This window comes from Nymphalis io, chromosome 8 (genome assembly GCF_905147045.1).
Source record: "Nymphalis io chromosome 8, ilAglIoxx1.1, whole genome shotgun sequence".
Taxonomy (NCBI): Eukaryota; Metazoa; Arthropoda; class Insecta; order Lepidoptera; family Nymphalidae; genus Nymphalis; species Nymphalis io.
The window spans coordinates 1385572-1411845 of NC_065895.1; the positions used below are offsets into that span (position 1 = coordinate 1385572).

The 26274-nt window shown below is 33.2% G+C and overlaps 1 protein-coding gene across 2 annotated transcripts; it reads left to right on the plus strand.

The window, feature by feature from the left end:
* Positions 1–387: 387 nt before the first annotated feature.
* On the plus strand, positions 388–26274 carry LOC126770192 (beta-1,3-glucosyltransferase). 2 transcript variants are annotated; one of them, XM_050489440.1, is made up of 11 exons: positions 388–496; positions 5921–5968; positions 19505–19614; positions 20015–20206; positions 20330–20478; positions 20549–20738; positions 20930–21065; positions 24351–24504; positions 24630–24739; positions 25407–25573; positions 26098–26274. In XM_050489440.1, exons 1-11 carry the CDS (start codon positions 487–489, stop codon positions 26251–26253), a joined length of 1422 nt encoding a protein of 473 aa, XP_050345397.1. In that variant the 5' UTR covers positions 388–486; the 3' UTR covers positions 26254–26274. The 2 variants fall into 2 exon arrangements, with proteins under 2 accessions (XP_050345397.1, XP_050345398.1); XM_050489441.1 differs by lacking the exon at positions 388–496 and adding an exon at positions 5736–5779 and having other exon boundaries at positions 24630–24733.

The window sequence follows — 26274 nt, forward strand, 5'->3', positions numbered from 1 at the left end:
AATTCTGCACTTTGTAACTTTATCTCTATTCATTACCATACAACAGACGGCCTCTTAGCCTTTTTTAGGATTCGAAACCAGAGGATGCTTCCGACCATTTTCACCTTTAGTTTACCAATGTCAACATGTAAACGCTATTAGCGTGGAGTACCAAGCTCCACTTTAGAGAGAAGAATTAATTATTGTTATGTATAGCATATCAAAAGAAAAAAATAATAGATTGAGTATATATTAAATTATTTTTGAATAATGGTTTCAATATTTAGTAATACGATCATGTTATTTAAATATTATTGTATTTAATAACAGGCATTATATGCGATATTTGAGGTTGCGCTTAGTATACGTGATCGCGTGTAGGTGCGACTTAACTTTTAGTTGTCAAAAGTTCAAAATAGTAAATAAAAGTACCTACCTTACAAATTACTGAAATATACAATAATTCTAATGGTACACATAAATAGATGATCTAGCTTTATTAAAACAATGGGTATTGGTGAGTATATTACTTTATTTACATTTTATTTTATATTAACATTAAATAAAACTACTGTGTACAGTTTACTGTTTGATTTTTTCTTAAAAACCGGGATACATTTTAGCCTTATTATTTAAAAAAAAATAAGCGGCTAACGTTGCAGTTAGCGTTGTTATGTTATTATTTTAATTGAAATAAAACAAAGTATGTTAATAATACTTAAAGAAATATCTTTACATAAAGTTTTTCCCTCTTGGACTTACTTATTGAGAATTTATTAAGATATGGGAGGTTTATTTAAATTATCCAAATAAGTAGTAAGTTTCTTGTATGCACTTAAATTGCCATTTTACAGAATTAAATTGAACAAAATGCTATTACCGGTTTGTAATTTAGAATCTGCCTTAAACATTGCCATGAAACTTAGTAGCTTATATTGTTCTTGGTAGTTTTTTTTTTTTTATAGAATAGGAAGGCGGACGAGCATATGGGCCACCTGATGGTAAGTGATCACCAAACGCCCTTAGACATTGGCATTGTAAGAAATATTAACCATCGCTTACATCACCAATGCGCCACCAACCTTGGGAACTAAGATGTTATGTCCCTTGTGCCTGTAATTACACTGGCTCACTCACCCTTCAAACTGGAACACAACAATACCAAATACTGCTGTTTTGCGGTAGAATATCTGATGAGTGGGTGGTACCTACCCAGACGAGCTTGCACAAAGCTCTACCACCAGTGAAAGTTCTTTTTGGATTTACTCTTAGGGCAGCTAACATATGATAATAGAAAAATTTATTGGTTGGATTATTTGTTTATCGATGTCATATTTGGTGTCATATTACTGCATAACCTGTTGAGAAGAGACTACATATCAATGTTTATTGCATTGGTGTAAGACGAGCACTCTTTAGACTCACGGTATATAAGTCTGTATATTTGTAGGTCTAGTAGCATAAATGTACTGTATGCCACTAGGTAATAAGTTATTTTAATATACTATATAATTTGCACACAACTATATTATCCTTTTGACTACCTCGTTAGTCTAGTGTAAGGCCATAGACCCAGAGGTTCTATTCTGTAGGTAGTTCTATAGGTAGGTTCAAATCTCAGGTCGGACCAATAAAAAGTTATTGAGTTTTTTTGCTGAAAATTCTTAATAGCAGCCCGGAGTCTGAAAGTTGGAAGTGTGTACACTCCCATGCCTAAGAAAGCATGTAAAGCCGTTGGTCCTGTGCCTGGACTCTTTCTGGTCGTGTCGGATTGCCGTTCCATTGGATTATGAGAGTTAGGGAATAGAGAATGCACCTACGTTGGCACACACACTTGTGCACTATAATATGTCCTGCGCAATTGGCTAATCTCTCTTGAAATTGGCCGCTGTGGCCGAAATCGGTCTGGAGGTCTATTACTATTATTATTACATTATCCTTTTAATGAATAATAAATAAACATAGCTTTCCTTCCTTTACTACTTTCCTTTTACGTTAAACAATTGTTCGAGTTTTAAGTATTAATACTGATAAAATAAGTAATATTATATAATACTAATCCATCCATATATTGATTGATCATTTTTAAAATGTAGTTTTAGTTAATCATTTATTGAAGCTCAAAGGGATATAAATGATAAATGTGTTGCATTAGACTCACTTATTTCATTATTAAAAATCTATTTATTTGTTAAAGGTAGTTGTAGTATTTTAACATTTAAGTTTTATTTTCAAGGATCTATATTTAATGAAAATGAAAAATGTGTTCTGAATCAATAAACGTAGCTTTGTCAACTTGTTAAAACTATAATTATAACTTATGAAGTAAAGTGAAGTAACAGTATGCAGGTTACCTCACAATGTTTTCCTTCACTGCTAACCATGAAATTAATTATAAGTATAAATGAACCCTATTAAAATTCAGGGGTTCTTGCGTGAGTTTAAACCCTCGATCATCGCGTTTTAGCCATTGCGCCATTTCTCCTGGGCCTTTATTTATAAGAAAAATTTAAATTATTTAACATTGCTGTTTTAAAGAAAATGCATAATAAGTCGCACTTATACGAAATCATTTACTCGATTTACGTCATTTAATGGATGCTACTTTATTCATGTATGTTTTATTTATGTATTTGATATTTTTATTAAATTTATAATTTTGTACAGAGCACATATAAATAATAATTAATTTGTAACGTGACGACTGACGCGACGCTGCTATTTTTTAACTTGTTAAATTTTTTTTTATAAATAAAATGTATTTCCTGATAATAATTCTAATCGAGTTTTAAAACTATTAAAGTTAGATTGATTCACGATGATAATAACTAATATTGTTGAACTTTACAGTGGTAAGAACGCGTGAATCTTAACCGATGATCGTGGGTTCAAACCCGGGCAAGCACCACTGAATTTTCATGTGCTTAATTTGTGATTATAATTCATCTCGTGCTTTACGGTGAAGGAAAACATCGTGAGGAAACCTGCATGTGTCTAATTTCACTGAAATTCTGCCACATGTGTATTCCACCAACCCGCATTGGAGCAGCGTGGTGGAATAAGCTCCAAACCTTCTCCTCAAAAAGAGGAGAGGAGGCCTTTAGCCCAGCAGTGGGACATTCACAGGCTGTTACGGTACGGTTGAACTTTAATTAGAGCCCAACGTCAGGATACTAAAAATGCTTATCATGGAAAATATGCTGTGTAAGATTATATTAATGTACAAGTAATATATAAAACTCCTTGGTCAAATTTTCAAAAACTGTCAGTCAAGTTGCGTAAATTTATTTCAAATCGTAAAAATAATTTGGATATTGATATCAGCATTTTTTAATTATATTACGCTTACTTGGGGATTTTTAATTAGATAATTTTATTTTTAGTTATTTTAATCGTACTTTGTTAGTCAGTTGGCTGATATTTTAGATGTATCGCACTCGGATGCACGTTATAGACAAATAAAAAAATACAACGCAGTTGTGTGCCAGTTTATATCAATAGCATAATAAATATGGCTTCACTTATCATTTGTTGTGAATGATTAAATAGTAAACGTAATTTTTAAGGTAATCAACAACAAGACAACGTAGTTAGAGCTAGACTATAATAGAAAGTGCCAAGGATTTCGATGACATGCCATCCTGTTGTTTAAAAGTTTGGGCTGAGCGTTAATATGTCAGTCAGTCAGCCAGTTATTCTTTTAAATAAATAGATAGAAAACATAATATGCCATAGTTTTAATGTTTTAACAATAAAAAACGAGATGGTATAATAAAATTATACAGGAAGCCTGCAGAAGAATATAACGTACATAACTGCCACGCTTTACTTCACGTCTAGTTTAAAGTACAGTTTAAATCTACATCAAAGTTTATATTAGACTTCAGAGCACACTGAATATTCACGATGTTCTAAGAAGGCTGTTGTTTCTTTACTTTTTGCTTTGGAAAATTTATTATTAAGAATTCTGTGATGCTTTTAATTCAGTTATAATTACTACTGATAAACAAATTACAGTCCACTACTCGATTTTCGTATTTATTTTTTACTTTATACAATATTTATACAAATTGGTTTCTACATATTATCTATTTTTTATTAATCCCACAGGTAATGACGTAGTCAGTCCTTCTAGTCGAAGTCTTTTCGGTACTTTTCAGGTGAACGCTGCAACAACTATTAAAGCTGAACGAAAACTTTGTATGAGAGATTTGTAGATATCTACAATGTCTATATTGTATGTGGTGTTGTATATATATATAGCGAAGGTTGGCAGTCAGCTTTAAATACTCCTTCTTGTTCTTCATTCATCAATATAAATGAGATAAATATATATTACGTATACAATACATATAGTAAGACAGTAACAGCCTGTAAATGTCCCACTGCTGGGCTAAGGCCTCCTCTCCCTTTTTTTTTTTTGAGGAGAAGGTTTGGAGCTTATTCCACCACGCTGCTCCAGTGCGGGTTGGTGGAATACACATGTGGCAGAATTTCAATGAAATTAGGCACATGCAGGTTTCCTCACGATGTTTTCCTTCACCGTAAAGCACGAGATGAATTATAATTACAAATTAAGCACATGAAAAGTCAGTGGTGCTTGCCCGGGCTTGAACCCACGATCATCGGTTAAGATTCACGCGTTCTTACCACTGGGCCATCTCGGCTTCGATATGCTTCATGTGCTTATGGCTTCATACAATACATATACAACATATAAATACAACAAAACAATACAAACATACACAATATATATATATATATATATATATATATATATATATATATATCTGTATCTATATGTCTTGACTTTGTGCTATTAAAGTAAGGTTTTTATCCCGTGCTATTTTATAATAAACAATCGCCAATCTGTCTCTTCGCTCATAGAGTGCCAAGACTGAAGCCATCGTACCACACGTACTGCGCTTTTTTTCATGCGTATCTCGTCATTTTACTATAATCAATGGTCCGAACTCCGAATTGCAGTGTTAGTCACGGAGCTGACGCGGTGAAAGCATTCACGATGCACGATTTTTTCCGACTTAGTTGACGAATATAATCACAACTAGCTTATTTATATATATAAATATAAATATATAGTAACTGAGTTGTGAAATAATTTTTCCGCATTAACTCGCAAAATTCGCGCTCTCTCTCTGTAATATTAGTATTTAATACATAATGTTTGTTTTTGTTGGGTGATAAGTATAATACAAAACAAGTCCTTGGGTGAGTTACTGATCTCCTAGTAATAGATTCATACAGAAGTATAGATTCTAAACGTTCAAGTAATGTAACATTTTTCATATTAAAAGTAAATATTTATAGATGACCTGTAACTCGAATATATAAAAAGTCACCTCAGTTGTGTATAAATAGTGAGTTTATACATAGCACCTTCGTCCACATTGGGGATTTATAAAAAAATGAAACGAAACGCGACTCCAGCCTGATAAAATTAAACCGCAAACGATCAAACGATGTAAATATTCAATTCTTTCCAAGTCCGGGTTTTTATTTTGACTCTTCTCAAGTGTCAATTGTTGAATATTGAATTAAAAACTTTGAATATATATAGATATGGATTCAGGTTCAATTGCTTGCGTCGTATAAAGTTAATAAAAAATTAATATTTAATATGAACAAATCGAGACATTCGTAATGATAACGTGATATAGGTATGTACATCGCCTAGCTACGATATCCGTACGGCGGTAACGTTAAGGGCGGCAGTTTCGCTTCGTTCGTAGGGGATACAGAACGTTTCCCGCGCAAATTCCCGCCAAAATGTTTGCGAAAGGTAAAAGACGCGTTCAAGTTATGAACCCTGTGATTATAAATCACAAAAAATCATAAAAAATCAATTAATTTTATTTATATGAGTACAGTTTTTTTATTTTTTTATTGGTTGATTTTATTTTATTTTATTTTTTTGTTTCAGTTACGGCTTTGACGTTATTCGCTTTAATACAAACAGCGACTAGTTTCGGTAAGTTTTGATAGCATAACATTTTTATTTTATAGTAAAATATAGATAGGTAACCAGATAATATATTATAGTTGCGGTACAATTTAAACACGTAGGTTTATTGTTGTTATTTAACTGTGAATTTTGTAATAATTTGGAAACAAATTGCTTACGGAATAATTTTAAATTAGTTTTGCGTTACTCTTATCGTAGTAACAAAATTTTAGTTTAAACAATGATGATAGTGTAACATACTAATATTGCATTAAATAATGAATACGAGCAGAAGTTATCAATTCAAGTAACTCAAATACTATATACTAATATATGTATATTGTGTGCACATATAAGATGCACACTGTAGAACCAAGTCTACTTAGACCGTATCTTGTTACACCTGTGTCATATAATAAAAAAAGACAATTTTTTATCTATAAATAACTTGAATCAATGCGAATAATTAATAGTTTTTTATTACCTTTCAGTTTCCTAAATTAACATTTAATATTCGGACACGGCACTATCGGTCAGAGTCGTTTTTAAAACACGTTTTCATTCTCACGCTATTTTCGTTTTTTTAGTATGGTATTTCATTAAAAGTAAATTGTGCCTAAATAAATCTAAAAAAACTTATTTTTAAGGTTTTAATATAAATTAATTTACTGGAAAAAGTCTCTCTCTTTTTAGTTCGCGAAAGCGTTCTTTTCTAATTATTATATTTTAGGATTTATTTTTCTTTCCTGGTACATATTTTTAATTAAAAAAGAAACAATTCTGGGATTGCAATGCCATGTCTGTCAATTAGTTCAGTTGCTATATTCCATTAATTTCATAAATGAATGGTTTTGGTGAATTTATTGTACTTTTTATTGGATTAGGACTATTAGAATACTACTGTTTAAAAAAAAATACTTTGACTTACTTAGATCATATTGTTTCGGATGCATTATATGGGTTCTGCTTAGTTAGACACGATGACAATGCCTAGATTACGTGATCGTCTTTGCTATAGATTACACGTTGTATTAATTCATAAACTGAGACGAATCATCCCTGAAAAGCGGCGCTATAATTAGCTATACGATTTCACATATATATTTTGACAATTCCCATAAAATTCAAATTTTGGTGATTATTTTATACATATTATACTGTGGTTTTCTTGTTTTTAATTAACCCTCGTTTTTCGGAGTTGCATGTGCCGTGAAACGCGTGAATGACCGCCGTTGAAACCCAATTAATAATGAATGTTATGATTTTATTTGTAAATTGTGATGCGTTTCGATTTTTCAAATTCCGTCAAATCATTATATTTTGATATTCGAATCTATTTTGCTTTCAATGGGTAATTAGTTAATTAATAAGTTTCTTATAAAAAAATTAGTTTCGTTTCCCATATTGTTTGTATGTGCGTCTAATAGGACGCTTGCAATAGAACTGATTACGATATTGTTTAAGCAGATAGGATTTAAGTAATAACGGAAACAAATTTCAATAAAAAATACTTTCAATATTATTAGCATGGAGTTTCAATATAATTAATAACTCACCCGGAGTTATTAAGTAAAATAATGAAACGTACACGTTACATTATAGCTCTAAAGCTGCAACAACAAGCAACATAGCATAGCAACAATCTTTTTACTTTTAATTATTTCTATAAATGAAAGAAAACTTGTGCTAACATACAATAACAGTAATGTCTTAATAAAATGTAACATAAATAACTTATGTAAACACATGTAAAACATAAGTTATTGACATGAAAGCTTGCTTACTTGAACTTTATACTTTCGAACAGACATCGTTGAGAAATCATTTCTCGTTTTATAACTTGAGCGTTGTAAGAAGAGGCTTTAAACGAGTCTTATTTATTATTCCTATATTTGTATTAAGAATAAGTGATCGCGTGGTCGTTTGTGACGTGTATCGTTGGCGTGTGACGTCATTTTATTAATAAAACACGTAATTTAATCTATCAAAAGTATATTCGAATTAAAAAAAAATTGTAAACGATAATTTAGATAGATAATAATCTAAATTATCGTTTTTTAAAGATAAATGTAGGGTATTTTATATTTAACATATTATAAACGGATACAAAGTATATGCCTAGTTTAACTTTTCCAATTATTTATATTGAAAACATAGTATCTGATTTTCTATTCGAAGTTCTAATGATCAGACTTTAATGAGGTATCCTCATATATTTTGAAGTTCTTCTTGCATATTATTTACTTCATAATTTACTATGAGATGAAACACCTAGCTTTACACTTTGGTATTAATTTGTGTCGGGGACGGGTCTTTAAAACTGTCTGAGAAGAACAGTGCTGCCATACATCATTTTCATATACCTATATTTAATAGCATAGCGCATACCATGGAAGCTTCCTAGCTTCTATTAGTGAAAGCGGAATCAAAATTCACCAATTAGTTTCTGCGATTATATCGAACAGGCGGACGTGGCGTGTGTCTTTAATTTCTAAGTCATATAAAATATACTGACGCGGTGGATCTTTCGCCGTAAGCTTCTTACACGCGAGTTTCCTGGAAATGGTAGACATACGGAACCAGACGCAAACTATTTACGCCAATATAATACCGTCGGTAGCGGCAATATCGAGCTGAACATTATGATATAAAAGTCGGCAGCTTTATCAAACAACATACATTCTTCTAAACAAAAAATTTCTCTACTTCTATAACGATACTGACATCTAATCATAGAGGAGTTCATCACACATTAACTCCCGAGGGAGATCTTACATTAAGAATTGAGCGTTGTTATAATTATTGGCCCCGAAATTTAATTATTGTCCCCTCTTGATAACTATGTCGTGATGTTTCCGTCTTAAACAAACATATACGGTACATATTAAATCATTTTCGTGTTGTATATTATAGCTATCGATACAACATCAGTTTCATCCAAGCGTTGATAACACGATTAATATTCAGGCCTACATGCATTATATTTGAATTGGTGTACTAATTGTTTATAGACCTATGTTAGAGAACTGCTAATTGAATTATTTTATAATTGACGTCATAATAAATTCACATTAGCATAATCTAATATTCGCTATGTCACTAACATAATTATTAGCTAACATGTTTATACTGTTAGGAATATAAATTACATCGACGCATTTAATTTCATTTATATTTTTTTTTAAATATAGACGAAATGGGCTTTCTGGCTGTCTTTGCAAGACCTTTGCCTTTTCCGAGACGAAAGAGAGAAAAAGAATAAAAGAAATTAGAGGAACAAAGTCTCAACGTTAATTCATATCAAATGTCACGATATTACTTGCGTAATATAACTTTTATATTTTTGAGCCGCTTGTGCCGAGATGGCCTAGTGGTAAGAACGCGTGAATCTTAACCGATGATCGCGGGTTCAAACCCGGGCAAGCACCACTGAATTTTCATGTGCTTAATTTGTGTTTATAATTCATCTCGTGCTTAACGGTGAAGGAAAACATCGCGAGGAAACCTGCATGTGTCTAATTTCATTGAAATTCTGCCACATGTGTATTCTACCAACCCGCATTGGGCATACCAACTCAAAAGGGAGAGGAGGCCTTAGCCCAGCAGTGGGACATTAACAGGCTGTGTCTTGTGCATAAGCGTCTCGTTATAAACACGTAGTATTTCTATCGCTAAAATCGCGTTTATGAATTGAATCGTTTGCGTTGTGACTTGTGCGTCTTCATAATATTGTTTGTAAATACGGGCCTAACCATGATTTAAATTATTATAAATATAAAAAAGGGTGCTTTTTTGGCGTGGCGGCTGTGTGTCGGTATAGATATCATTAGGTTTTGACTGAAATATATCAATGATTGTGAAATATGTCTGAAAAAATCATGACGACTGCCAGCGTTACTGACGTGCGCCGCGTAAACCAATAGAGTTATATGTATAACGATATTAACGTTTTATGTACCCTTATGATACACGCGCGGAGCCGGGACACGTAGCTAGTAGTACATAAAATAAAGTTTGTATTTTAATTAAAATTAAAAAAATCTTTTAAAACAAATATTGAAGTTTACCGAAGCATATTCAGTTTCAGAAACAAAAATATTAATATTAAAGTGCTGTTTCTTATCATTTTCTTTTAAAGTTAAAACAAATAGCGAGCGGAAAGTTACAATACAGTTCTTACCTACCGACATTTTAAAGTGTTAGAAACAGATTTCCATTAAATAGATTGCCGTCACTTACTCGATTGGTTTTAAAATTCCACACTAAAAAATATATTTGCTATTTATACGTACGTATATATATGTATATATTATTTATTTTAGACCTATGATTTAAGAAAAATCTCGATTACGAAACACCGTTAAACGCAATCATTATATACAGACAGAAGTGATATGTGAAATTGATTATAGAAATAATTATAATATGCAATAGATGAATGTTAATAATACAAATAACATATACAAAACTAGTATTAACCCGCGGCTGTGCCCCCGTGTTAGAGAGAGTAGGTGTTAGCTGTAAAAAAGTAGCCTCTTTCTTTCCTGGGGGCTTAAACTTGCTTCATACTAAATTTCATAAAAATCGGTTCAGTGGTTTAGTCGTGAACGCGTGACACACAGTTACTTCTATTTTTATAATATTAGTATCGATTTCATTCAATATAAGATAGTTTTTTTATATTACAGGTAGGCGGACGATCATATAGGCCACCTGATGGTAAGCGGTCACCAATGCCCATAGACATAGGGATTGTAAGAAATGTTAACCATCACTTACATCGCCAATGCGCCATCAACCTTGTGAACTAAGATGTTACGTTCCTTGTGCCTGTAATTAAACTGGTTCACTCACCCTTGAAACCGGAACACAACAATACCAAGTACTGCTGTTTTGCGGTAGAATATCTGATGAGTGAGTGGTATCTACCCAGACGAGCTTGCACAAAGCCCTACCACCAGTAACGATAGTAATCAGAACGACTAATATACCATATTAAAAAAAAATCTTTATTCCTGTAATACAGCCTAATATCATTATCGTATACAGTTATATTATGTGAGTTCAAAGAAGCCGGACATTAATGAAACTGCGTTTCACTTGCAATAACTTAAAACAGTTATAAAAGAGTACAAAAACGTGCAGGTACAGTTTGTCCTTTATGAAGGAACTCGGTAGGAGAAACTTTTAAAGCCTCGGTGCCGTATCTTGCATAATTTAGCGTGTGTACTTTGTCAACTTAGTATGTAGTTGGCTCTTCTAGGTAGAGTCGGTGTTGTTCAGTGCATCCTTTGTTTGTTGAGATTGTTCTAGAATTATTGCGGATTTTGATGTCGCCACGCTTCACATTCGCTCCATATGACTTTGTTTTAACATAACAATTTTCGTTTTAAAAGCTCGTGAAATGTTTGGCTTCTTTCATTGTCTACTCGTTTTGTTTCATATATTCTGGTTTTATATATGAGAGGAAATATTTATCTGATAGGATTTTGATATTTATCACGTTGTTCTGTGTCGTTTTGGAATATGTTAACCGATTTTTACTCTGTCCAATCACGTTCGAGATTGTGTTGATGGTAACTTTAAATTTTATTTACAAAAATAATTAATTACCATTATAATTTATGTATATATATGTATATGGCGGATATTTGAGTAGGCTGTGTTTTAATATTGGTTGGTTTTGTTCTAATTCTTGCAAAGGTTATTTGTTCACAAACGTTTTCTCCACTATACGTCGATCACAAAGGATGCTTTTAGCATTAAGTCCGCCTTCCAATAACAACTTTGATTCGTTATTTTGGCTTTTCCTCGATCGAGTCAATGTTATATCAAGTTTTATTATAAGAATTTAAAATAAAAATGTACAATAACTTGTTTTGTGTGACGTGTCCGGTGTTTTTTTTTTATAATCAAACCCATTAAAATAGGAAACCATTGAAATAATAAAGTAATAACATTATTAAATTGTTTAATTTATTCATGTAATCTTTTTCTTAATAAGAGTATAACGACGCAAACTATTGCTGTAAATGGACACAAAAACACACACACACACGCACGCACGTATGTATCAAAGTCAAAATCTTTATCAAATATAGAAGCATTAGACTTACTTATAGATTGTCATAAATCTACCACCGGTTCGGAAATAAACACCTCAGACCTCAGAAGAACCGGCGAAAGAAAGTCAGCGGGATACGTACACACGCATACACGCCAGCTCGCATACACACACCACACATACACAAAATTAAAGTATACATTGTACTTGTGTACATATAGAGATTTTTTTATTAATTCAAATCCTTATTGTTTACTTTACATTGCACAGTGACTGACAAGATAGAGAAACAAAACAGTATATAGTATTATTTTATGTTATCACAGTTATCTATTTAATAGGATATTATTTTGTACATAAATGTCACTGGCCGCTTTAGTTCCCCGATGAATATTTGAATCAATATCTTCAAGAAAGAAACATAATTATAGGGCTTTCAACGAAATTTTAAGATACAATTCCGTGTACTAAACGGCTTAATTATTATGTTAGCGATAATTCTGTGTTAAGCTATTTTCGGTAGTGTTAGCTTTTAGAATAATTATTTCGTTCGTACGTTCGTAACAGCCTGTGAATGTCCCACTGCTGGGCTGAAGGCCTCCTCTCCTCTCTTTAAGGAGAAGGTTTGGAGCTTATTCTACAACGCTGCTCCAAGGCGGGTTGGTAGAATACACATTTGGCAGAATTTCAGTGAAATTAGACACATGCAGGTTTCCTTACGATGTTTTCCTTCACCCACGATCATCGGTTAAGATTCACGCGTTCTTACCACTGGGCCATCTCGGCTTTTTTTAAATTTATTTTTTATTTGACCAAATCAATACTTATTTAATAAGTTGTAATTTTTATACCAATGTATAACATAAATTCCGTGGTGCTTGCCTGGATTTGAACTCACGATGAACTTATTCAAAAAAGGAGAGGAGACCGTATCCCAGTAGTGAAACATTCACAGGCTGTTACTTTACAACATACTTTAATATATACATACTTATAAACATTGTATAGAAGGTAAATAGGTAAACAAAGATTTTTTTATTCCTATTATGATCCTAGCCTGTGTCAGAACGAGTTGATTACGATGCACGTTTGCTAGCCACTGGACCATCTCGGGTCCTTTATTAATTACCTACTAAACAGTAATCACCCCTCCCGACTTTGAACACGATCTTACTCCGTCGTATATTTTTAAATAGTTAGATGCAATAATTATAAACCAATCTATAATAAGTCAGACGATCCTCCGCCTACTATTATTTGTTCCTTATACCCTGGAGCATTTATGTATCTCGTAATGTTTTTCGAAATTGCAATGCTTAAATGTTATATATATTTTGTGATGATTGGTATAAGACATCTTTTAATTTTAGAATTTTATTATTGTCTCTACAATTATAATATCTATCTGTATAATTATAATTATGTATTGCTGTTTAGCGTTAATAATATCTAATGAGTGGGCGGGTGGATGATATTCGAATGATCTGTTTTAGATTAATCAGGACACAAATCAATGGATAAATCATTATTAAGTTTTTTTTTTTATATTATAAACATTGTTGTATCTCATTGTTACATTGCGCTTTAGTACATAACCTTCTTCAAAGTTCAACGATTGACATAAATATTCGTATGCGTATAACTATGTCAGAAATTAGCTCCAAAGGAGAGGTGGCTTAAGTCCAGCAGTGGGACATTTACAGGCTGTTACCGAGTGTAACACATGCAGGACAACGTCGATTATATATTATATACTATATAGTTATATAGTCAATAAGCCCTCGAAAGAAATTCAAAATATATGAATTATTAAAAGAATATATGTCATTAATATTAAAAAAATAAAAAATAAATAAAAGTGAAGTAAAAGTAACAGCCTGTAAATGTCCCACTGTTGGGCTAAGGCCTCCTCTCCCTATTTGAGGAGAAGGTTTGGAGCTTATTCCACCACGCTGCTCCAATGCGGGTTGGTGGAATACACATGTGGCAGAATTTCGATGAAATTAGACACATGCAGGTTTCCTCACGATGTTTTCCTTCACCGAAAAGCACGAGATGAATTATAAACAGAAATTAAGCACATGAAAATTCAGAGGTGCTTGCCCGGGTTTTGAACCCACGTTCATTGGTTAAGATTCGCATTAAAAAATAAACGCGTTAAAAAATAAATATAATTTTATTATTATTATAAATACTTATTAAAATAATTAACATTTTGTAATACAGTAAAATAACATTATTACGCTCATAAGCTGCTTTTCTGCCTCTATTGTGTTGCCCGACATGGTCCATAATGTTCTCATTATTATAAGCTTACCTCATACACATTATATAAATATTGTGGAATACAATAAATAATTGAGTAAATAGTAAAAAATACTTCGTTTATATACTATTTTTATGTTCATCACTATTATGAATACGAAATTATTCAATCCAAATAAATCTTCTTGGAACTTTTTCGACTACGGAGATATTATTCTCTTCTTTCCATTTCACAATTCGGTCCAGAAATCAGAGAGCAATTCGTATCAGTAAGTGCATTTCGAGGAACGTAGTTGAAGCCCGGTCGAATCAGAAACTTAAATCTGATAAAAGGTAGTCTTATTTGAATTTCCTTTTGAAAGTAAAGAGGAAATAGTGTATTGGAGACGTTTGGGTAAACTTTCTTAATCCTACTTCGCTGAGAGTACTACTTCGAATACGATGTTGGATTGCTTTGAAAATTATTAAGTAATTAATTTTGTTTATGAAACTTATTTGTACATTAATATTTCATTAAGAGTAAATTATATCCATTTTGTATGTAACATTTTTTATATTACCCAAGGAAATTAATTAGCCAGCTCGATTGAGCATGTAATTGTCACACTGGTAGGTATTATAAGAACAGGGCCTGAAGCGTATTCTACAAAGCTTCTTCAGTGCCGGTTGGTGAATACACGTGCAGCAACTTCACTTTTTGATTCATCTTGGTTCTATTAAAAAAATAAACTAAATAACTTTTCTCCTATTAAATAGAGTTAAATAAAATGATTCGAGAAGTATAACAACGTAATGCATAAATCACATGTTTAAAACCATTTCCTTTCTATTGCACCTGGACCAATGCTTGTTTGATTATTTCTCAGATGCTTGGGTTCTCAATAAACGCCTAATAGTATCTAATACACGCCGTTTCCACAGTTCCATCTCAATGTTTTCCCTCATTTTTTTTTACCAAGTGCTTAGAAAATATTACTAGTTTCGAATACGTAGAATTTATTGAAAAAAATTTCTAACAATGTTTAACAAATAAATAACAATGCTTAGAAATTCTGTAGTATATAAAAGCAAATATTTTAATAAGGTTATTTCTAAAAATAAACATATTTTTATAAATTTTCTTTATAAGTTACCTTATTCATGTTTTTTTCTAAAGATTAACAATGGATCCGTTATGTTTATTACCTATCTTATCCCACACGTTAATTAAGGATTGTATTTGTTAGAATAGTTGACATAGCCTAGTTGGTTAATGGTTGGTCTGTACACGGGAATCTTAACCGATGATTGCGTGTTGAAATCCGAACAAGCATCACGGAATTTTCATATTCTTACTTTGCGTTTGTAATTCATCTCATACTCTCATTCACATGTGTGATAATAATTGATGTATCCACTAATTCCTATCAGAGCTCCGAACTTTCTCCTCACAAAAGTAGAAAAAAGAGAAGGGGACCAACAGTAGAACATGAAAATAAAAGCTGTATATACATATGTATGAAATACTCTTATAGAAGGTATTTACTTTGTCGCTCTCATTAAAATCTTATGTCATACAAGTATGTAGCCAGACAGACAATATTAACGAAAAATTATTTCAAACGATCGCGCTTTTTGTAAATTAGAAATACTAAAATGTTTGTTCGTTTCTATTTAAGTAACATAATCGAATTTATACTCCGTTAGATCCTTTGTCTTAACGCAAAAACACCTTCATACTAAGCCTCGCTTCAAATTGAAATCATTCGTTCTTTATAAATTCGGCATCGGATGAAATCCCTCAGGATCTCGTCGAATCTACGAGCTCGAATTATTGATGTGAGCTCTCAGCCAGCAGCGAGTGTGCAGTGAGTTTCTCGACAGATTTGTGTGCTCTGATTGTACAGAATTTGAAGTGCATTGTCACCTGGAGACCTCGCTGTGGACGTTTCTGTCTCTTGGTCCTGTTTAAATGCTTAAAATTTCTATATATAAACCCGTAACTTCAGCTCATATGAATACCAACTAAATGTTTAGACGTATTTTTATGTATGTTCGAAATTCAACGGTAATTATTATTGAAAGTTTAAGGAAACAATATTTTTTTTTCATTGATACTAGTTTGGCTGCAGCTATAAAACAGTAAAAGCTACTGAGCTACCTATGTAAATATAGATATTATTTTCTTAAATATGTTCTACAGCAGATTAGCTGCGTAGTGCCTAATATAGTGCGTATAATGGTCATAATGCATTGCTATAAAAACAATGATTTCAATCTATAATCAATATGTATTTTTTTAGAATGCCAAATTTTCAAAATATTGCTATCGAAAATTGAGGCACAAGTAACAAGAGATTCAGTTGCGACTGTCGCCGTAATCCCGATAGATTCGGACGGAATTCATCCATTTGGTACGATGGCGTCGAATTATTAATGCTCCCAAATGCTATTTGCACCTTATCCAGGATTCAGTTGGAAAAGTTTCAGCAAAATTGGACGAAATTGATTTCGCTGTGGCAATGGAATATCGAATGAATGTAGTGAATTTGTTATTGGAACTCGATGACACGTGTTAGTTCCGACTATTTGTTTTTCGAATTCATTTAATATACGTCAGTTTCGTTTAAATTCATTCGTTCGTTTCGTTTTAAGTTCGAGTGAATTTAAATACTAATCTGAAACATGTTTGACGATAAATAAATCGTTGAGCGAACACGTTCGAATAAAACGAGAAGTCACTTTATCACTCTCGGAACATTACGTTCATTCTCTTTATCCGCGACCGGCCTATCTCTGAAAGCGAAATCCGAGTAGGATAAATCCGCGAACTGAAAGCAGTCAGAGTTGCCTCAATGAATAATGCAAACGATCACCTGAGGTGCGAGACATTAAAAACTCATTGCAGTACTTCTTGGTAAGTATCGCGGAAATGGATTTGTAATGAGCTATCACCATCCCTTAATTCGATGGCTGTATTGAGATCAATCAAACGACATCCAGAGGTTAGAATTGGTATATTATGTACCTGTTAACATTTCCTATGCTTTTAAAATAAAACATTGCGTTCCAATATGTATATTGTTTTACAGCTGAATCAATTACAAAATACGTTAAATACAAGATTATTTGTTATTTAAGTTTCTGAAAGGTCTTTAATTAGTTCCAAAACACAAGCATAACATTTAAAAAGTCCCAAATCTATTCATGCAACCCGTTTAAACCTACTTAACCTCACTTTCGAGGTATAATTATAATAATGAAAGTAGTTGCAATGACTGCTACTTATTCTTTGTTTATTTTCTACTTCTCAATACATAGGCACATCAAAACCAAATGTTTCTATAATACCTTTACTCAAATTACATAGTTTACGTACGTTACTAAATCGTAAGGGAAATCGGCTAGGATATGATTCTTGGTAAAGTTTTCGTTCTTATTTAATTATTTATATAGTTTTATTCAGTCCCACTAATTTATCATTTGGTTTTCTTTTTGTAAAATACAATGAAAATATGACTAGCATGTCTTTTATCAAATCTTGGTGGGAACAAAAATCTTAAATTTGCTTTTTCATAAAGCTGTCATGCAAAAATACTAAAACCACCTCACGTCTCACTAGTACTAGTAAAATTTACTGACACGCTTTCAAGGTTTCACACGCGAACTTTCCTCACCATAAATCTTGAGCAAAACTTTTTGATTGCACTAAACTTGCCGACGTTATTAGCTGATGAATAATTCATCGGCATACGAGTATTATCTTTACATTTTTTTTCGCCTCGCATTAATATATTTGTATCGATTTATTTAGAATATTTATAAAAGAAAGTATATTTATAAATTGCTGCAAAAACATTTGTCCTTGAGGCTTTGAGGTGGATCTTTAACAATGAGGTATGGTTATCACATTATTCAGATAAGTGCTTATCGATTAACGATGTAATTTATCCCCTCTGTGTATTCCCGAGTTTTTTAGGCTAAGAGCTAAAGTGTGTTAACTGACGTATTGTATTTGCTGACAAATATATCGATAAAGTTCACCAAAAATATCATAGTCATATTATTATATAGAAGTTATATACGGTATTAATTTATAACAACTATACTTTGGTACCAATTGTAAGAATATTAAATAAAATTGTATTGTCATTTATGAAATGATTAATGATATTAAATTGGGTAATCTGATGATGATCAGGCTTTCAGAAACTGGAGATTTGTCTAACAAAAAAAAATGTAGTCCAAAGACTATATACATATATTCTATATGATATATAATAACTGGTGGTAGAGCTTTGTACTGGTGGTAGAGCTTTACTGGTGGTAGAGCTTTGTGCAAGCTCGTCTGGGTAGGTACCACCCACTCATCAGATATTCTACAGCAAAAGATGAAGGATGAGTGAGTCAGTGTAATTACAGGCACAAGGGACATAAAATCTTAGTTCCCAAGGTTGGTGGCGCATTGGCTATGTAAGCGATGGTTGGTTTATATATATTCTATATACAAACTATTTTAATTATGATACCTTCTTTGTACTAATCGTTAATAATTTAATAAGTAAATTATCAAAATGTATTATTTCCGTTATCAATTTATTAACCTATCAACGTCTTCAGCTTTTCATATTTCAATTAACATAATCCATGGGGTGAATTATCTAATATTGCCACGGCATCATAATTCTCAATCAATAGATCCATAGACAACAGTATCGTATATCTCATGTCAATACATCAATGAACGTACCCTAAGTTCATGTACACCTGATTAATAGCCATGACACGTGAACCTCTGATTGATGATCCCAGCGGGGCTCCGATCGACGTGCGAAGCTATTTGTCATAATTTGATGATAATGTCGTTACATCGAACGCGTTATCTCCTTCAGGTAATGTAAACACATTAATGATACAGAGTTCGTGCCATTGCGATGACAGATTATGTTAAACAAGCTGTTTAAACATGTCTTTTTTTTTCTTTTTTAATAAAGTATATAGATTACGAAATTACTACGTTAATAATGTATATATAAGTGCCTGTGATTATCTTTTCTATTTTTTTTTTTTGAATTGATTGTTGAATTTCGAAAAAATATAGGGCATATATAATTTTAGGTTAACTTATGACTGTGACTGTGATAATTGAGTGCAATTAGTATTTTAGCTAAAGGCTAAAATGCTATCGTAAGTTAGCACGTATAAGTTTTAGTATAAATGGAGCGTTATTTTATCGAGTCAAAATTATTTTTCAGGTTCAAGAAATGTTGTATTTACTATAGTTAGTCAAGCAGAACCATATCATGCAAGCGTTGCAAGTCGACTCAAACGTGAAATAGAAAATCAAGTAAATGAATTAGAAGAGGTAATTATTATTTTCTTTCCGGTGTTTCAAATGGAAAAGTAAATACTATAAAAGAAACTTTAATAGAGCAAACAAAAGCACTTATAAACGCTATTCTTAGACTTTCTGTAGGACTTGAAGTTTGTTTAACTTTTAAAATCGATAATGTATTAAATTATGCACGATTTTTGAATAACTATACTAACTGAATTGTAATATAAATAACCGCAAAATTTAAAAACACATTAACATCTTAACAATTAGATTAATAAAACTGAATATCATACTTCAAAAAAAAATACTATGCGAATAATTTTTTGAAGCTAAAAAAATCAATGTGAATTTTGTCCGTGAAGTTCATTCGTGACTCGTGACCAAATTTTTTAGTCTTTGAATTAAAGCCAATGTAATAATATTGTAGCTTACACCGAAAGTCTACATAACACATGAAGATATACCCGTAGCTGGAGCTTGGACGATAATTCCTCTACTGAGGCCGTTAGTTACTAAATACAAAAACACAGACGTACGATGGGTTCTGTTCGTCGAACCACATACTACTGTACGTTGCAGTAAGCTATTTGAAGCTTTAGGAGCGGCTGACAATCAGAAGGTAATATAATTGGTAGTTTATATTTCATTATTATTTCTTTAGTACTGTGTACTGGCAGGTATTCTTTTAATTGTTAATATTTGGTAAAATTTTAACTATGAAAAACAATCTTATGCTTTTTAGGATACAATGTGGATTGGTTATCCACTAAGTGATGATGAACCGACGATAATACACCATTTTGCCTTTTACGAAGATTTGGAAGATGATGGTGGTTTTGTATATCCCCATTTTGCAAATGGTTTCGCGATGAGAATTGAATTAATGGACAGGTAAGATTACCAGATATCAACAGGTTAAAGAAAATTTAAATGAATGTAATAAATAAAACAATATTACCAGACTCGTGAATCAAATAGAAAATGATGAGAGGAAGCTAGAAGCTGACTTCTCAATCGATCCTGCGTTCGAATTGGCACAACTTGTTTATGGGGATAGCAATAATCCTGGACCGTTATTGACTCCTGATCTGAGCTTCTGTGTTGTTTCCGGAGATAACTGTGCAACGTACCCGAGGCAGTTCGATATATGTGTGAGTTATATTTTTTCTTGAATTTGCCTACACGAAAATTGTGATGTTGAAATATATGAGCTGTATGATTATCTCATTTCCAGAATTATAATTTAAATGTTAAAATAAAAATAAACTGATTGATAAGACATACTATTAAAGGTTTTCCATATTTCACAATCCATAGCAAACTAAACATTTTGTCCTGACAGGGCAGTCCTATCGCTGAGGACTCGATTTACTTCGCAGTGAAAACTTGGACAGGTTTCCACTCAACCAGAGCAAAGGTGGTGAAGAAGACATGGGGAAAACACGTCACACATCTGCAATTCTTCAGTGATAAATCTGGTAAGCTACAAATAATCTTCTTGTATACATTTAGACGATTCTTAAAATCATTTCATTTTTTTTTGTAAATCTACGGCACAGTTTCCATTGATATGATCATGATTCATCTCTTTTTTATGTTTAGTTTACGACAATTTTACGAATTTCATATTTTCGAAATTAATTTCGATTCACGTATTGTTATATAGATAAGATGAGTTAATTTACTGTCTCAATTACATGTTTATTCCAAGGCAGTTAGAATAACGGTAAATAAATAAATAAATATTATATCAATATATATAAATAAGTGATTATTTAGCAATTGCTGACTTGTGCACAGACGAAAATATCGTGATTTATTTCGTCGTAAAAAGCAACTAAATTACACTATACCAGCGAGGTGATTAAAATCCGAATGTGACACTCAATACCAACCAGGATTTTATTTAAAAAAGCGTATTTATTTTTATTTTATCTCATTAATTGAATTTAATTTAATTTTAGAGATATATTAAACGCTTGAAAGTTAAAAGACTGAGGGCAGGTAAACTCAAAGGCAAGTCGTTACGGAGATAAGACTATTTAGCAATCCAAATGTCACGAGCTTAATTCCTGCCTTTGTAGTCTTAGCGATCTAATTCCATTCCTTTGTTGTTCTATTCGTATTTATAAAGGTTCGGATGAATCTACTTGGTCTCAGTAGATTATCTATACGTTCAAACTTTTGAAATTTGTGATAGCGTTAATGTTTAGTTTGCCGATTCGATTATTGTAATTTTTTATCAATAACAAAAGATGATTATAAATTAATTCCGTTGATTTCAAAAATTATGTTTTTCGTAATATAATTTTTATTAATTAATTATACTTAAGCCGAGATGGCCCAGTGGTAAGAACGCGTGAATCTTAACCGATGATCGTGGTTTCAAACCCGGGCAAGCACCACTGAATTTTCATGTGCTTAATTTGTGATTATAATTCATCTCGTGCTTTACGGTGAAGGAAAACATCGTGAGGAAACCTGCATGTGTCTAATTTCACTGAAATTCTGCCACATGTGAATTCTACCAATCCGCATTGGTGCAGCGTGGTGGAATAAGCTCCAAACCTTCTCCTCAAAAAGAGGAGAGGAGGCCTTTAGCCCAGCAGTGGGACATTCACAGGCTGTTACGGATAATTATACTTTTAATGTAATACGTGTTGCCACTTCAGTAACTTTATTATGCACTAAATAGGCTTGAGCGTTTATGCGAAAATATTAGGTTTAATTTTTATTTTTTTAATTTATTTATTAAGGTTGTATACACTGAATATAATACTTAATATATTTAAAATATATACATACATCGAGCAGAGCAACAACTAATTATAGGTAAACACCGCTTGTAATTAAACATAAAAAGGAAAAAGTAGCTACAGGAAATTCATATAACATTAAATATAAATATAAATAAACTAACACTTAATTACAATAATAGAAGAATATCCGAGACAAGAAAAAAAAAATATAACAAAAATATCTATGTTTTACTAAATTATATATATAGGCCTCTGCATCTTTGTCAGATGATTTAAGCAAGCCACTCTCCGTGTTGTTTTCCACTTGCAAGACAGGTGAGCGAAGTGTCCTCTCCGTGGATGCAGCTACGCCTGGGCAGGCGACTTTATGGCAACACGGGCTTGCCCAGTACCCATGCCACCCTCTCCTCCTCCCCAGCAGGATCCGCAGGAATGACGAGTCAATACGTGTGGTGCTGGTTTGGCCGCAGGTGACTGGCTTACGCCTAAACGGAGGCACCGCTCCGGGTTTAATATTAGTTTTCCTTCTTCTTTGGCGTGACGCTGGGATAATTTTGGGAAACAACGTATCAAGGAGAGGGGTGAGGATACTGTGATCACGGAAGATACAGGAAGATACAGGAACTTACTACCTATTAAAATCCTCTTTGTCTTTGTACATATTTGTTATGAAACCTGATCCCATATTTGGGATGCCAACTTGGGATGGATGGAGTCGCTGGACCTAAGGAAATATGTTTGAATTGCAGTTCAGCTGGCAATCTATTAAAAGTTTACTATTGTAAAAAGTAATAACCCGTAAATGATAAAAGAGAACCCACTCTGTTCGAGTTTGTGGATATAAAAATGAAAGAATTTCATTCAACACATGCAGGTTTCGTCACGATATTTTTTCTTCTCGTCAGTACAAGATTATAAAAAGTAGTATGGTTTAATTGTTTAATAAAACCATTTGTACCATTACCAACAATTGAACCCGCGATCGTCGGTTAAGGTCTACGTGATCTATCAACTGGACTATCTCAGCTCACTTATCAACTAAAGTTAAAACTTTATAGAACAGTCTCGCGTGGGAGAATTTATTCGCGTCAGTTAATTAGAATTTCTACAAATAGAATAATCATCGTTAGTCTGATCTTCTATAATGTTGGCTTTCATAATATATACTGTTTTATTTGCGTATAATTAATTAAAAATATATTTGTGCGATCATGTATGTACCATAATATTCCGTTGCTACATGCCAGATTTTTTTTTACATAATGAGCCATGTACGCCTGCTCTAATTAAGTAAGCTTAAAATTAAATGTAAAAAATACATTTTATTGTTGTTATAGAAAAACTATACTTATATTGTAACTCTGTCTGTCTGACGCGCTTTCACGACTAAACCACAAAACGATGCTGATGCAATTTAGTATAAAACAAGCAAACCCACGTAAAGAAATAGAAAAATATGGAATAAATACGCTACTTTTTATATCCAACCTGCCCTCCAACCCTCTAAAACTCCAAACGCTGGCGAAAAATAGTATTAAATATTGTGTGAAAAATAAATCGAGGTTAAAATACTGTTTACCCAAACAAACTCGTAAACGATCAAGTGTAATAACAGTTAAGACATATGTACATAGGTACATATATCTGTGGCTGGCTTGGCAATGTAAGATGTAATTTGATTTTGTATAAATTCTTTTGGGATGCATAGTTTGTAGATGCTTAAGTAATGCTTTACTTGTAATTTTAACAGAAAGCACAAAACTGCATACAAGTTTAATTGACATAATTCGAAAATGAAAAAAGAGTACATATAATTTATAGTTTTTTTTTTAATTTGTAAACTGTGCTTGCAAACATTGCATGCAAATGAAAGGCATTGTTTACAATACTATGTATCGTCATTGGCGTGAATGTCAATTTATCGTGACCTTTACTGTATCATCTACATTCCTGCTAAATTGACTTGCCTGAATGAAGAGATATCAGGGTAAAATATTTCCACAGATCCTGATCTTCCGGCTGTTGATATCGGTGTGCCAAACACGAAGACAGGTCATTGTTTAAAGACGGTCACCATTTTGAAGGAAGTTGTGAAGAGAGTTAAAGATCTTCCAAATATTAAATGGATATTTCTGGCTGATGATGACACTATTTTAGGGTAAGAAAGGGACCCATTCATCAATCTAGTGGATTTGTAATTGCATAGTAAAATCTTATATAAATATTTTTACTTTTATCTTGTTTGAATTTTTGTTTTAATACAAAGATAATTTAATTTAAAAGTGTCCAGCGGCTCTGTGAATTGCTGAGCTGCTACCGAGGCGGTTCCGACATAACGGTTCTAGGAGAGAGATACGGTTACGGATACGGCAAGAAGGAGACAGTTGGTAAAGGTCAAATTTAAATATTTTTATTATTTTCAAATAATTCTTATGTGTTTATATGAATGAAAGAACTTGATAATTAACTTCACTCTGAATAATTTATGACTGTCAATACATATCGGTTACTCTGGAAATTCCTGAAATATTTGGTACGGGCCACTCTTAGTCTAAAACGATTTTGATTAATTACGAGGTTAAATTTAGAGCCGAACTAATTATATATTAATGATGACTTCCGGACCCATTTCGGTCACGGCTGCCAATCCCAAGAGAGTAGCCATTAGTCAACTGCTCAGGACATATTAACTGACATTAGAGGATGTGTGTGTGTTCGCAAACTATTCCCGCAATCTGATGACACAAAATTCGTCACAACCGGAAAGATTTCAGGCGCAGGACCAGCGGCTTTTACGTGCTGTCCGAGGGTGTACACGATTCTAACTTCCGGACTCCGGGCTGTCACTGACTAATTTTCGACAGAAAAACCCTTTAATATACTTTAATTGCCTTTAATCATAGCCTTTCATCGGTTCGACCTGGAATTAGAAACTCGACAGCTGCGGCCTTATATCTAGCCACTAGACCGACGACGATATAAATTATATTAAAAGAATTATGAATATGTCCGACAGTAGACAGCACATATTGTGTACTAAAGCGAGCCGTCGGCCGGCAGGCTACGACTACATAACGGGCGGCGGCGGCGCGGCGCTGTCGGCGGGCGCGGCGCGGGCGCTGGCGCCGTGCGCGTGCGCCGCGCGCGCCGCGCCCGACGACATGGCGCTCGGCGCCTGCGCGCTGCGCGCCAACGTCTCGCTCACGCACTCGCCGCTCTTCCACCAGGTCAGTAGTGCCTCCGAGGGGCGAGACTTCCTTGAGGTATTATTTCAGCTAACGCTTCGTCGGCCTTCGGACATCGTTTGTAGTCATAGTTTTGAAAAGGAAGATATGTGGGCATATAATATATACCTCACCACGCAAACCACTTACTGTTAGGGCAGTAAGTGGTTTGCTTCACTCGTAGACGTTGACGCTGTTAGAAATTTAAACTGCTTCTGACGCCGTAAGGGCGTCGCCAAGTTTAGTTATGAATGATAAGATAATGATAGGATTGTACATCTTTCGCATCTGTCACTTCACTGACTGCCTGTGTCGAACACAAGATTTTAAGGCTCTTAAGTTAAAACAGCTGAAAGTAAAAATAACATTGTAATCGTGTTTCATACTGATATCAGTATGAAACACGATTACAATGTTATATGCATTCTAGGGCGTGTTATCGTTGAGTTTGAAATTTTATGTTCAGGATGTTATCGACAATATCTGTTGATAATACATTTACTATATTAAGGTTTTCGTTTATCAAGGCACGCCCTCAAGACTACCCGCGTGAAGTGCTGGCAAGAGACCGCCCGGTGTCCTTCCATAGGCACTCGTCGCCAGAACCGCTCAGGGTCTACGCCACCTGGTTCCAGCATGATGACTTGGCTCTTAAAAGGAAAAAAAATAAGGATGAACTGTAGTTATCAAACAAATATAATTAT

Bases quoted from the DNA above. Each gene is read 5' to 3' on its own strand.
- LOC126770192 (XM_050489440.1), top strand. The intron at 20,207-20,329 runs GTAATATAATTG...TATGCTTTTTAG, and splicing joins GAGCGGCTGACAATCAGAAG to GATACAATGTGGATTGGTTA. The intron at 20,739-20,929 runs GTGAGTTATATT...TTGTCCTGACAG, and splicing joins CGAGGCAGTTCGATATATGT to GGCAGTCCTATCGCTGAGGA.